The sequence below is a fragment of the Desmodus rotundus genome, chromosome 12 (genome assembly GCF_022682495.2).
Source record: "Desmodus rotundus isolate HL8 chromosome 12, HLdesRot8A.1, whole genome shotgun sequence".
NCBI classification, from domain to species: Eukaryota; Metazoa; Chordata; class Mammalia; order Chiroptera; family Phyllostomidae; genus Desmodus; species Desmodus rotundus.
In genome coordinates this window covers 61,623,576-61,636,899 of record NC_071398.1, presented here as the reverse complement: position 1 = coordinate 61,636,899, position 13,324 = coordinate 61,623,576, and the positions used below count along the sequence as shown (strand labels likewise).

At 42.6% G+C, this 13,324-nt stretch overlaps 1 protein-coding gene across 2 annotated transcripts in view; it reads right to left on the bottom strand.

Annotated features, from left to right (window-relative positions):
• The window catches only part of CEPT1 (choline/ethanolamine phosphotransferase 1), a 35,857-nt gene that overhangs the window by 21,195 nt on the left and 1,338 nt on the right, over positions 1-13,324 (bottom strand). For both annotated transcript variants that reach the window (XM_024570114.4, XM_024570115.4), the window contains exons 2-3: positions 7,155-7,561; positions 631-778 (exon numbers count right to left, since the gene is read on the bottom strand). In XM_024570114.4, coding sequence (XP_024425882.1) covers positions 631-778; positions 7,155-7,493 — 487 coding nt within the window. In that variant the 5' untranslated portion in view covers positions 7,494-7,561. The remainder of the gene's footprint in view (positions 1-630; positions 779-7,154; positions 7,562-13,324) is intronic.

Genomic DNA, 13,324 nt, shown 5'->3' with positions numbered 1-13,324 from the left:
CTAAATAAAAATAAGTGTGTGTGTGGAGGTAAAGGGAGGTGGGGGGTCCTGACGGCGAGACTAGTTAGAAACTGTTGTTTCATTTCTGAGTCTCTTTTCCCTGTGAAAAAGCACTGAAATGTGACCTGAAAAACAGTACCAGTAGAGACATATGACCTCCATCAACTGTGGTAACGCTTCTACTGCTGGCGTGTGAGTGAATTTTTCTAGTCTTCTACCCAAGCCCATTATCGCACAGTTGTACTCCAAGTCGATGACGTAATTTTCAATGTCTACACCATATTCACTCAAACACAAACACTGGGATCTCCCCAGTCTCCCACTATAGTACTAGCATCTATAGTACTAGCATCTTTGAGGGTTTTGATGGTGACAACTATGCTCTAAGCTTTTTAAAAATAATAGGTGCCGAAATGGTAATATTTATGGTTAAAAATAACTTTTAAGTAGAAATTAAAATTTCCCAATAGAGCTAATGAACAAACATCAACCAGATTTACAGTTTTTGAAAATACTAAAACTTGTACAAAATCACTCATTTTGATAACTATTACACACCATAAACCTCTTGTTTATCACATTCCTTCTGTCACTTTTAATCACTAACATTTAAAAACAAATCAATACTACCTGTGGACAGGGAATCACAACCGTGATCGAAAAGCTCTCCCAAGGGAGAGCTGCTGTTGGTTCTTCTTGCCTGCTTCCCATCGATGGCGTCCAGAGACTGGTAAATGAAAAGGCCGCACGCACAGGCGATATATGCCCACAGAGGGGCCTGCGAAAGAAAACAAGAACACAAGACCATTAAGCACATTGACTGCTACGTTTGGCTCGTATGTTTTATCTTCATCCTCCAGAGACGCGCTGCTGTCTGGAAGCACTGCTGGGAAGATCCCAGTGCCACAGAATGAAAAAAATGTTCTGAAGTGATCTGAATTGAAAAAGAATGAAATTCCTTGCTTACAGGTCTGTTGAAGCAGAAGCTGGAAAACCACCTCACAGGGACATCACAGAAACCCCACGACAGATTAGACTAGGTGATTTCTATGAGGTTCCTTCAACACTTAGATTCTAGAGTCAATGAATGAATAATGTAGCACTGTTTCTCCCAAACTGCATCTTTCAAGACATTTACAGGCATTACATGAAAAAAGACTTCCATGCTAAACCAAACTCATGTGGGAAACACTAGGTTACATGATTTCTCTACTGCGGGACTTCGCCCAGCCCTCAACACTACCAGCGTGTGTTGTGAATCCCCAGAAGGGAGACTTGACACGCTCCCACTTCCCAACCTGAGCATGTGACTAATTTTACCCACACGTCTTCAACGTTCCACAGACCACGGGAGAAGTAACGATCTAGTACACAGAGTGCTTACAACGTGATTTTCCAAGTAGTTATGGTCACATTTTTTAAAGTATTCTTTTTTTTCCCCAGACAGAAAATGAACCACCAATACTGATTTTAAATGTTGTGTGTTCAAACAGGAGAGCTTCTATTTGGATTGTTCTCTTTAACAATATAGAATAACGTTTTGCATCACTTTTCACTATTTCCTACACCCATGCCATAAGACATTCTTTATAAACACAATATTTTTTGTCAGGTATTGGTTATCAAATTACACTGTGAGTATTAAATGCCCAGAGCTGCAAATAATCGTCAGTACATTCTGCACTGCAAAGGTTTGTTTTTCTCTGACAGAGATCCATTTATACTTCTCCGTTATTAAAGGCCAGGAAGGAAGGATCTTTTCTTTAACATGTTCTTGGAGCCTCAAACTTTATGGCCCTGGGGCTGCTAAATGGACTCTGGCACACACCTTCCCCAGGACCGAGTTCCAAACTGGAAAGCAGGAACTGCGGTTATGTCACCGCCGGGCAGGCTCAAGCGCACTGGACCGAGGGACCAATCCTGCGCGACTAAGATCCCCATCCTCTGGACTTGGGGCTGCTGCTCTTGCCCCTAAAGGAATCCAGTCATTCTACAGCAGTGCAGTGTGGCTGTTTTAGTTTCGATTCATTAAAATTAAAACTAAAAATTTAATTCCTCAGGTGCAGCACACTCATTTTAAGGACTCAAGAGCAGCCCATGGGGGTGGCTACCGTGCTGCAGTGCACAGACACAGAACACGCCCATCGTCACAGGCATGCCTACTGACGTGTACTGCTCTAGGGTCTGCAAAGCTAGGGGCTCCTGGGGTCTGAACTTAGGATTCTAATGTGGCAGAGTTACTTTGGAACAGAGGCAACTTTCACTATATACACATTACCCTAAAAAGCAGCAAGACAGTAATTACCGTATCTTTTGGCTACATGACACACCGGACCATAAGATGCACCTAGGTTTCAAAGGAAAATAGGAAAAAAAAATTTTGAAGCAAAAAATGTGTTCCTGCTCCTGCCTCCTGAGACCCTGCTCCACTGCCACCCCCCAACCCCCGTGAGCCAGGTAAGCTACATTTGGACTATAAGATGCACCCCCTTTTTCCTCCTAAATTTGGGGGGGAGTACGTCTTATATTCCAAACAATACGGTACCTGAGAGACACAGACAGACAGAGACAGAGAGAGAGAGAGAGAACAAAGCCTTCTTGTCTTGTCTTTGAGTTTCTCTTTGTTCCTGTGAATCCGCAGAACACTGAACTAACATTTATCTACTTCTTCCTTGTTGCCAGTTTGTCACAGCTCTCAGAGGCCTTTTAAGAAGGCGGCCTTCTCGTTCAGGAGTCGGGATGGCCTCCGCTGGGCTAGGAGCCTGGAGGTACAGCAGACGAATGAAGGAACTCAGGCAGCAATCAGGAAACCATGCTCACACTGACAGGTGGGTGGCGAGAGGGGGCATGAGCAAATAAACTTATCCACTAACTTGCAAAATCTTCAGAGATGGTTTTATGTGAGTCAACTCAGGTGAGAAATTTTGAGAAACTTAAGGTTTAACTAAGATTTTGAAACAGAACTGTAGTGCATATTATCTACACTCAAATATATACATATGCTGGTACGAGAGTGATTTTTTTTCTGGGTGAATACAACAGATTGTTAAATGTATGCATGAGGAGGAATTGGAGGTAGGGGGAGAGAGGCAAGTCAGGTGACAAAGGGAATATTTTACTTTTGTTTTATACTTTTGTTTGAATTTTTCTATGTAATTTTTCCCCTTTTCTTTTTAATCTCCATACAAGTCAACTGGGCAATGAGATCATGGGCAACGTGGAATTTTAATTATCCTTCCATTTTTCTACATTTTAAAATACTTTAACGAATTTTTCAGTGAGTTAAATGAAAAGCATTAAATGTAGCAAGATAAAAACAAACAAAAACAAATGAGTATTAACAGAAAACACTATTATCATATTCCAAAAGTTATATTTAAACCTGAAAGAGCTCTTATTGGTAACTGTATATAACTCGGTACAGGTTTTCCTGTGTATAAAATAGATAATACCAATTTCCTTTCTCTCTCTTACGTGGCAAGGACAACTCAAGCATATGTAACATAAATCAAGCTGCTTGATAAATTCTAAATTAACTTAAGGACACTAAAACCTAAGCTACCAGCTGATGAGGTGTACATGCTTAGTAACAGAAACAGATCATGAGAATATTTTGGTATTCTCAAAGAGGGAGAAATCTACATTTCTGCCGTAAGAGTTTGAAAAACAAGGACTTATTTTCCTTTCTTATCTATGGGAAAGTTTGGTTTATTTCCCCCTAATAAAAAAGGCAAACTCAGCTGAATCCACTTTAACAATGACATTCTTTTCTTTTTTTCTTTTCCAAGTTTCAAATATTTATTAATCAGCATAAACCCCAACACAATGCAACAACACGATTCCGTAACTTTGGAAGGGAAATACTTCCCGGTTAAGTGAGAAATTGTGTGGACGGCCCTGGAAGATCTTCGGTCCCCACTTCGCTATGACCTACATTCACCGAGCAGGACTGGTACTGACCATGGGGACCCAGTTTGTTCCAGGGTTCTGGGTTATGCTTTCTGTCCCAACAGACATCCGGATGGAACGATGCCAGGTGCAGGGCATACAGCGCTGCCCCAGTACCCCTGGCTCCAATAAATATAAAGAGGGGGTGGAACGTGGATGCTGCTCGGCCCGACCGCAGATGGGCTGGAACATCTTTGCGGCAGAGGGCCCGGGGGCGGGTAGTCAGTCATGACATTCTTTTCTACTAGATAAATTGATATCTGAGATTCTGATGTAGTTTAAAACACCAGTAATTTAAAAAACACATGGAAAGTTCATAATACTGTAGACATTAAATTTGATGCTCACCCAACTGAGAGGCTGAAAAAACTTAGAGCTATTATGAGTAAGAATTTCCCTGGAATCCTTGACTACATAACGCTGAAAAACAAATAAGAAATTCAATGAGGACTTAGATGAACTTGTGAGTCCATATACAATGTATTATTAGAAAAAAATCAGGAATGGGAGGGGTTGTGGAAGAATAGGTTATATACTCAATCTTTTTGACCAGTGAATAACCATCTACCATTTACTGGGCATTAGGTACTAGGCATGATCTGAATGCATGATCTTATTTAATCCTCATAATACTCCAAAATAAGATTTAAAAGGATAAACAAACTGTGACTCCCTAAAGATCGCAGAGATAATAAGAGCCTATCGTGGAAAACAGCCATGACCTATTTGAATGTGTTCTGCTCGAAGCCGGACAGGCGCGCTACCGCGCAGCTGTGAAGGCACCCGGGGGTCTCTGTGGGCCATGACCTTCCCTCGCATAGCTCCGAGCTGGGGCTCAGTCACAGTCTACTCTGGCTCCTCCCAGCAGCAATCTGAAAAGTTTTCTGTGATTAGAGCAGTTCCTATTCTGGAAATTTCCCCAAAGATTTGATTATTCTAGGGTTACTCCAATAGTTCCAAAGCACTTAATAACAGAGGCTGAGGAAAAGTATTTTCAGGAACATGGTGCGTGGCACATTCTGGGTGTTCAGTTAGGGGCTGAGCTACCTCTTAACCGGCTCTCACTCCCTGATCGCCATCCTGGAACTCGCTCAGGACTATTGGAAGACTCTTACTGGAATCAACCGGCTCCCTTGTTGTTCTCCTGTATGTCTAAGGACGTGGGAAATCCAGTCCAAATTCCTCTAGAAGTAGCTGTTAGGTTCTCAAGGAAGCCACTCAAAGGACAGATGATAAAGAATCCAAGGACACATTTGTGGAGGAGACTAGCCCATGGCATGACCGCAGCCTAACCGCTTCAGGACCTGCCAGCTAGCCCAGAAGGCTCTGGACCAGAACAGAGACAGCTTCTGGAGAATCCCCAGACGGCCTTCCGGCCTTCCCCTGTGCCCCAGGCATGCTGGCTCCTGAACAGGCTGCTGCCCTGCCCCCACCAAGCCCATCACACCCAGGTCCCCTACCCATTCTGTCCCAGGAAATGTTCCCAACCATATGTAAACAATCATACTGGCTTTTGTTTTGAAAGTGTCCTGACTGATGTGAAGTAAGACAGTTAAGAAAATGAGGAAAAAACGGAATATGTTCACACAATCTGTATGGACTGGGTCTGCAGTAAAAGAGGAATGAAAATGAAGTTATTCAAGGACGAGGGGGAAGAGACCATCGGGAATAAAAAAAAAATCAACTATGAATGATGAAAACAGAAAGGGATGGATGATAATTTTATCTCAAAGGACAAATCGTATGAAAAGACTACTTAAAAAAATTGTTACTTCAAGCTTCAAACAAGACAAGGAATGTCGTGGCCATTAAGACACATGGCTCAGAGGCACTTCTGACACCTTTAGTTGAGGATTACCTTCTACCTTTTTGGATTACTTGTGATGGGTCATTTTGATTAATTATGGGAACAACAAATGTTTCATTCTTTCATCTACTTCAGTTCTCTTTTTGACAAGGTAATTTTAAAACCAAAGAAAACACATCAACTTACCCATTCTGACAAAGGGTTCTAGTTTCAGTTTTGGTTTTAAGTAATGAGTTCAGACAGTAAAAGAGGAAACAGCAGCAGAGAGCTGCGTTTGAGAAGGTACAGGGAGAGAGTCTTTGTGAGCAATTCGACTCCCTGCTTCCTTTTTATTGGTGGCCACGGCAGGAAATACATTGCACTGACTTCTCCTGATCCCCTTACCCTTGTTATAGTAACAGAGATATACCCGAGGTCTATCAGCCACATGTTTACAGGAAGAGAAAAGGGATATTCACCAACCTCCCTGGAACTCATAGGAGATCAAGAGTTAAATGTTTTGGCTGTAGTTATAGTTGATAGGCCTCCGTGATTTAATGCATGCAGAAAGCTGTTATTCTGAGAACTGGAATGTATACCCTACGCGACTCCAGGTCAACAAGCAATTCAACCTCTGTGGCCCAGGGGCCTGCAAGCCATGGACTGAGATGGTGTCTGAGCCATGGTGTTCCAGGGAGGGAAGGTCAGCGATGCGGATGAAGAATTGTTGATCAGCAGATAAGAGAAATACTAGGAAAATCACTGGACTGCCGCTCTTATCTGATTAACCTTTCCCCCAGACCCCTTACCTACCCTGTTCTTCTCCCTGTAAAAAGGCTGGCTTGAGGTGAGATATTAAGACGGTTTTTGAGGGTACATAACCCACTGTCTTCTCAGCTCACTAGCATCTGAGTAAAGCGCCCATAAAGATTCAAACCTTGTCTCTACTTCTTGGTTCTGGTAGTGACAGGGGACATGAACGCCGACTTTCCCGGTTTCAGAATGGAGAGGACAGCACTTTTGATAAGACTAACTTACAGCCAGGCACCTCACTACCAAATTTTATTCTCTGATTATTTTAACCTTTGCAAAAACTTAATTCAGCCATTCAAAGAAAAATGAAATAAAACTCTTTCGTAAAGAACTGACATTTACTAACTTTAAAAGGAACATTCTATACGTTAATCCCTGCTAACATTAATATACTTTCCAGAATCTGGGTCCGCCCTTTACTTAAGCGAAGTGTACGAAGTAGGTTGTAGTCGCGAGCTTTATTACCAGGATGTGTGCTACGATATTTCAACCAGCTGACAAACAGTTGTCAGATTCTCTTATCTTTCGCTACCATGACCTAGAAATCCCAATCACAGTGCGTCTGGCGTTGAAGACCTGTTCTTGCTTGTCAAGAGGTTCCCCTTACCTGCTCTGTGGCTGTAGGGCAGTAGAAGACCAACAAAACAGTGGTGCAGATGTTTATGGACAATCCAATGATGGTGATGAGGTTTGGGGCGATCCAGGAGGGAACCCTGCCCACTAGCCATTCCCAGTACCGCTGCATCAAGGGCTCAAGCAGGGACCGCCCAGCACTCTGGTATCTGTGCTCTTCTAGCCGCTTCAGCTGGTGTCGCGACAACGGCGGTGTCGGTAGCTGGAACAATTTGTTCAAGATACACCCGGGAGTACTCATGTGCCCGAAGCCCACGGGGGACTCGAGGTGAGAGTCTCCACATCGCTTCCTTGTTGACCGATGGCCACTCATGGACTTTGGCTTTCTTGTATTTGGAGAGGATACTTTATCTTGTTTTATAGCTTTTTGTGGCTATTTACCTGGGGGGGGAAAAAAGCCAGTCAGCCATTACTTACAACAATGCCAGTAAATTTTTTTAAAAAGTTAAACTGGTAATAGAGTAATACATATCGAACAGGAATCAGAAAACCAGGGGCCTATTTTTAGTTCTAGTTCTTACTGATGGTGTGAGCCAAGTGAAGTCATATGGCCTCACCTTTAAGTGAAAAATACTAAGGGATTTTAATAGTGATGTGCTTCCCGTGACCTTACAGTTTGCCTGACTTCAAAGCGCACGCTCCTTTTTCCTCCCACTGCTGAGTCGTATAATGGAGCAACTCTTAGAAAAGATCTGATCACTTCACATACAGGAGAACTGAGGTCCGAAGGCGTACTGGAAGAGCTGGTAAATTAGTATTAACGTCAGAGGAACGACTTGAATACCATGGGTCTTACACTAGATTTTAATTTAATACTGACAGTTAACATTTATTGAGCGCTAACTGTGTACTAAAAACTTTAAGCATATTTTCTACATTAATTCATTTAATCCTCACAACAGCCCTAGAAAATAAGGACTATTAAAGATCCCTAATTTTACAGAAAATGAAACTAAGGCCCAGACAAGCTAATTAACTTGTAGAAGCTCGTACAGGTAGTAAGTGAGGTTCAGATAAACACAGGCTTTCTGTTTAAGCCAGATGGAAAGATACAACTTCTTGGGAGTGGAAAGGAATATTCTGTATACAGCATTCCGGGTGGGGGTAAACAGCACGGACAACAATGAACTTTCAGAGGACGGGATGTGTGTATTAGCAGTGACCTGAGGAGCCAGAGAAATGAGACAGAAGTCTAAGTGCATTAAGTGGTGACTGTTCACAAAGGACTTTGAGTTTACCCCCTGAAGTGCACAAGACTCAAGACGAGATTAGAGTAACATGATTATGTTATTAAGCAATGTAAGAAAATAATGACAAGTATATTTTCAAGATTAATAGGGTAGATATAGTCATCAGAATAGAGAAAGCAGTGAGAACATTTAAAAATTAGTATGCAGACCTTACAGTTTTGAAGTGGTGAGGGCCTAGGGTAGGGTGGTAAAATGGAAATACAAAAGTCAAGAAAGTCAAATCTTTAAGTAATTTTGCCCTGGCTGGTGTGGCTCAGTGGTTGAGTGCTGGCCTGCAAATCAAAGGGTCGCCAGTTCGATTCCCAGTCAGAACACATGCCTGGGTTGTAGGCCAGGTCCCCAGTAGGGGGTGCATGACAGGCAACCATGCATTGTTGTTTCTCTCCCCTCTCCCCCTCCCTACTCCTCTCTCTAAAAATAAGTAAAAAAAAAATCTTTAAGTAACTTTTTCCTAAAATAAAGATAGGAGGGTGAAGGCATAGAGGAGACAAGTAACCAACAGAGACTAGTGGTACTACTGTAAAAAGGAGGGGTTGGGAAGAAAAAACAGTTGTTTGTTTTGGCTTTTGGTGGCGGGGTGGTGAGGAGAGAGGATCTCGCCAAGGGGATAGGGAATATATACATGCAATGTTTAAGTACAGATGTTTCCGACAAAATCAAAGCACCAGCATTTGGGTCTGGGATGAACATTTCAAGTTATCACCTTAGATGCTAAAGTCTAGTTAAAGACAAACAGAAAAGTTCTTGAAGGGATTAAGTACGAAGAGAAAAGGAAACGAAGAACCTTCTGGGGAACTCATGGTTAGTGAGCAGGAGGCAGAGAAGCCATAAGAGGATTTTTTTTAAAAAGTAATAATCTTAATAGAACTAAAAGGGAGGTGGCGTCAGACCCAGAGAGGTGCACTCTGATCCTCTGGCGTTCAATACGAAGCCTCCTGAGTGCCACAGAGCTCTCCGGAGAGCCGCAGCACGGGAGTCCTCAAGGCCACGCAGGGTCTAGGACGTCTTGACCCTGGGTCTAGTATCAAAACGTGCCTGGGACTTCTTGCCTCTGTCACCATAAGTTAACAAATTCCAAAATTTCAATGCCACGGAAGATCTAAAGCGGCACCCCAAATCACCAGCAATGTCACTCAGTAATTGTGTGGGTGAAAAGGGGTCACACACTGAACCCGCCCAGTTCAGGGGAGGGCTGCACGGTGGCCAGACAGACTCAGAGACCAAAGGTAACCACACAGGACGGTCTGAACACAAAAACCCCTAACGAATGGCGGGCCTGTAGTTTCCTCGACAAAGTCAATCTTTAAGTAAGCTTGCCTACTCTCTTTCCGCATCTAAGGTAACATATTCTTGGAATGTCTCCTTTCCCAGACCCCTCAGGGCACACCTTTCACACCAGAGCGCAGACCACAGAACCCCTCATTGTTATCTTGTTCCCCCAACACCATCTCCAAGTGCTGTAAATGTTAATTGTTAACCACCCTGCACCCACCAACGTTAAAAGAAGTAAATATGTGTCTCTGTTCACTCTTTATCCAATCTCAGCGATTTCCCAGCTTTGTTTTCTCCCGCCTCCCAAATCTACCACCAATGAATTTCATGTAACACCTCCCTACACCCCCTCCTTTGATTCTGATGCATAAAATAAGCTGCACAGCTGCCGTTCTCCGGAACACTTTCTCAAGCCACTGAGATTTTGCTTCCTGCAACTGTCGTCAGTTTGGCTCAAAGAAACTCATCAAAATTCTCTATAGGTTTGGACGTTTAAGTCCACATGCACCACAAACCAATTGATTAAAACTGTCTTTAAGCAATATTTATGTAATGTCAAACAACCAGTCATAAACCAGGATCACTTTAGACCAAATGCCAGGCTGATAACCAACACAATACTCAGCTTTGTAGTAAAGCCAGAGTCTCTATTCAAACCGAATAGTGCAATTTCATATCTGATAAGCTAAAACCAGCTCTTATGGAATTCCACTTAAAGAGGGAATAAAAAGTTTAGCCAACCTAATTAATATTTTATGACCATAACAGTACTCCCTTCCCTTATTTTTTATTTTTAAGGTGACATATTGTCGGTGCTAGCTTGCTTTTGGCACTAACAGCTACCAGCAACTGATCCTAATGGTTTTAAGTTTGAGCATTTGGCAAGACTGTACGATAAACTGATACTTTCCTTCTGAGTGTTTTCCCTGCTGACCTAGATTTTTTTTTTAACCTTCTATTTCTCTTTTGGAAAAAAATCTACATTTTGACAAACCTTTTTAGATCTAGCCACTGTCTAATTCACACATGAAAAAAAAAAAAAAAGCCAGTAAGTGTTTGAACATTTCAATTTGGCAAGACTGTCTCTGTGAAACTATTAGCAACAAGATTGCAAATATACGTTCAGATACATGGAGCCACTGATACACTTTGCTTTCAAAACAGACGGAGAGGGGGAGAGCTGCCACGGTGCATCTCCACTCTTCCTTTCCTCCCATTACACCCGAAATCCACAGGCTGTTGACTTGAAAATCATCTCAGGAAAAAATAGGAGCTCCTGGATTTTAGCACAGGAAAAGCATGCGTATTTCACGAGAGCGGGGCACGCGGCAGATGACAAGAGGGTGATCGGAGTACCTGGAGAGACCGGACACAAGGAAGTGGCCTGGAAATATGGAAAAGAGGTTCAGATATTACAAAAAAAATTTTTTTAGCCACTTAGGATTTTTACCTAAGCCAGGCCTATGCCCAAGAGGATGAGGAGGAAAATGTCATTTTCTTGTCACACAATAAGGAACTTAAAAAATATATATAAAGTAAAACTATTGCCGGCTAGCCTAGAAACCTAGCCACCAGTCATGTTTTCATGAGAAAATGGATTCCAAGTTCCAAATGCATTCAGCCAATATGTGAGTGCAGTAAACTAGAGAGACACAGTCCTAGCTCCTATGTCCAAGGGGAAAATAACTCAAGGTAAACCGGCAAATAACGTTACACATTATGATGGGTGCTATGAGGAAAACAAAGCATGGAGCCAGAAAACAGGTGAGGGTGGTTGAAGTACAGGAAGAGGCAGCACTTACACCAAATTCAGAGGGGGAAAAGGAGCTAGCCATTCCAAGGGCAGGAGACATCATCCCTGCAAAGGGAACAGGACCTGAGGCAAGAAAAAGCTTATCTTGTCCAGGGGCCTTTGAGGTCAGCAGGACTGAAGAGTGGTCAGCCAGGTGAAGAGTGGAATAAAGTGAGGATGGAAAAGCGGGACAACGCGGAGGTGTAGAGAACTACAGCAAGGAGCTTCTATTCTGATGTATGGCAGCCATCAACGAGCTTATAAAATCTGTGATCTGTAGCACAGCCTATTTGTTAACTGAGGATATGTTTTCATAAATCGTCAATAGTAAAAGCAAATGTTTTAAAGCAAAAAACTTCCATCACCTGGAATTTCGTTTCCAATTATTACTGATCACAGTCCTATTGCTACTATAATCTTTCTGTTTGTCATCAGCAAATGCCCCTCCTCTGTTATAACCTGGCTATAGTTCAACTCTCCTTTCGCAGCACTAAACATGTTCTAAATTGTTCTGGTTGTTGTTTCTTACTGGGGATGGCTTGGTCTTTCCCCACCTGTTCTGTAAGGTGCGTGAGTGCAGGGGCCATGCCTGTCTAACGTCCTTTACCCAGGAGCTCAGAGCATACCTAACACGAAGTAGTTAATTAGTTCTCATTTGTGGAAACAATGAACAATATGATTCATCTAGTATTTAATGATCACTTAGTTGTTCCAGACCCTGAGGAAACAGAAAGACTGAAATATGCCATCCATGCCCACAAGAAACTCCAAGGGGGTTGAGGCGGGCAGGCGTCTTGTGAACTCCTAAGTTATAACATGCTTTTGTGGGAATCCAGAGAGGGGGACATAGGCCCTGACAAAAATTTTTCTTCGTGTAGGCATGAAGACTCTTATGTGAAAAGTCCAACCACGGTATACAAATATAACCAGAGCTATTTTATGAACATCTTCACTGAAGCCACACACAATTTGTGGACTTTAAGTCAGTGATGCAAAACATCTGTCCTCATAGCGACTGAGGCTAATGGCATGCGGCCTGCATTACTCCCGCGTTCAGACCTGGGGAGCATCTGACAGGTATCACACTAAAAAAGGAATCTCCACGGCTCAGCGAAACGTCAGCGAGCTTACACAATATCCAACCTGTAGTGGGAGATTCCAGAGCTCCCCGTGCCTGGGTGTGCCAACTTTGAGCTGCACTGATTCAGCAGTATGCTCGCAACCCTTTCAGACACTGGTGACTACACAGCTCTCCGCCACCTTCCCAGCACTGCTAAAGGAAAACACTAATGGCCAACACTCTGCGCGGCCGAGCACATTACAGAAAGCAAAGTACAACAAAAAGAAAGAAAACCAGTAGGACCACAGGATTACATTCAGCATTATTTCACAAGTGATACACAAACAAGCCAGCAAAAACAAAAGCCTTTTCAGGAGACTTGGAAGCAAAAACAGTACTGTGTAAAACAATTTAGATCTACTGTTTTGCCAAAGTGAAATCTCGCATTCCTTAAAAATAGGAAACAACTTCCTCCAGTAAAAGAAAAAAAAAGCAAACAGCCTAGCATTTTGTAGATTATTTTTATATTCCACTAAAAAAAAAAAAAAAAAGAGGCAGCCCAGCGTGCCCCCCGGAAAGAACATCGCAGGCACTTGGAGCCAGCTTCAGGAACTACTTACTGCTGCCTGGAAAACAAACCGACAATGCAGTAAAATGTAATTGGAGTTATAAAAAAAAGTTTAGAGTTCTATATCAAACATTTCATAGTGTTTTCAATGCAAACTTTGAGAAACTGGGTGTGGGAAAGGAGAGTACATTTATAAAACCAT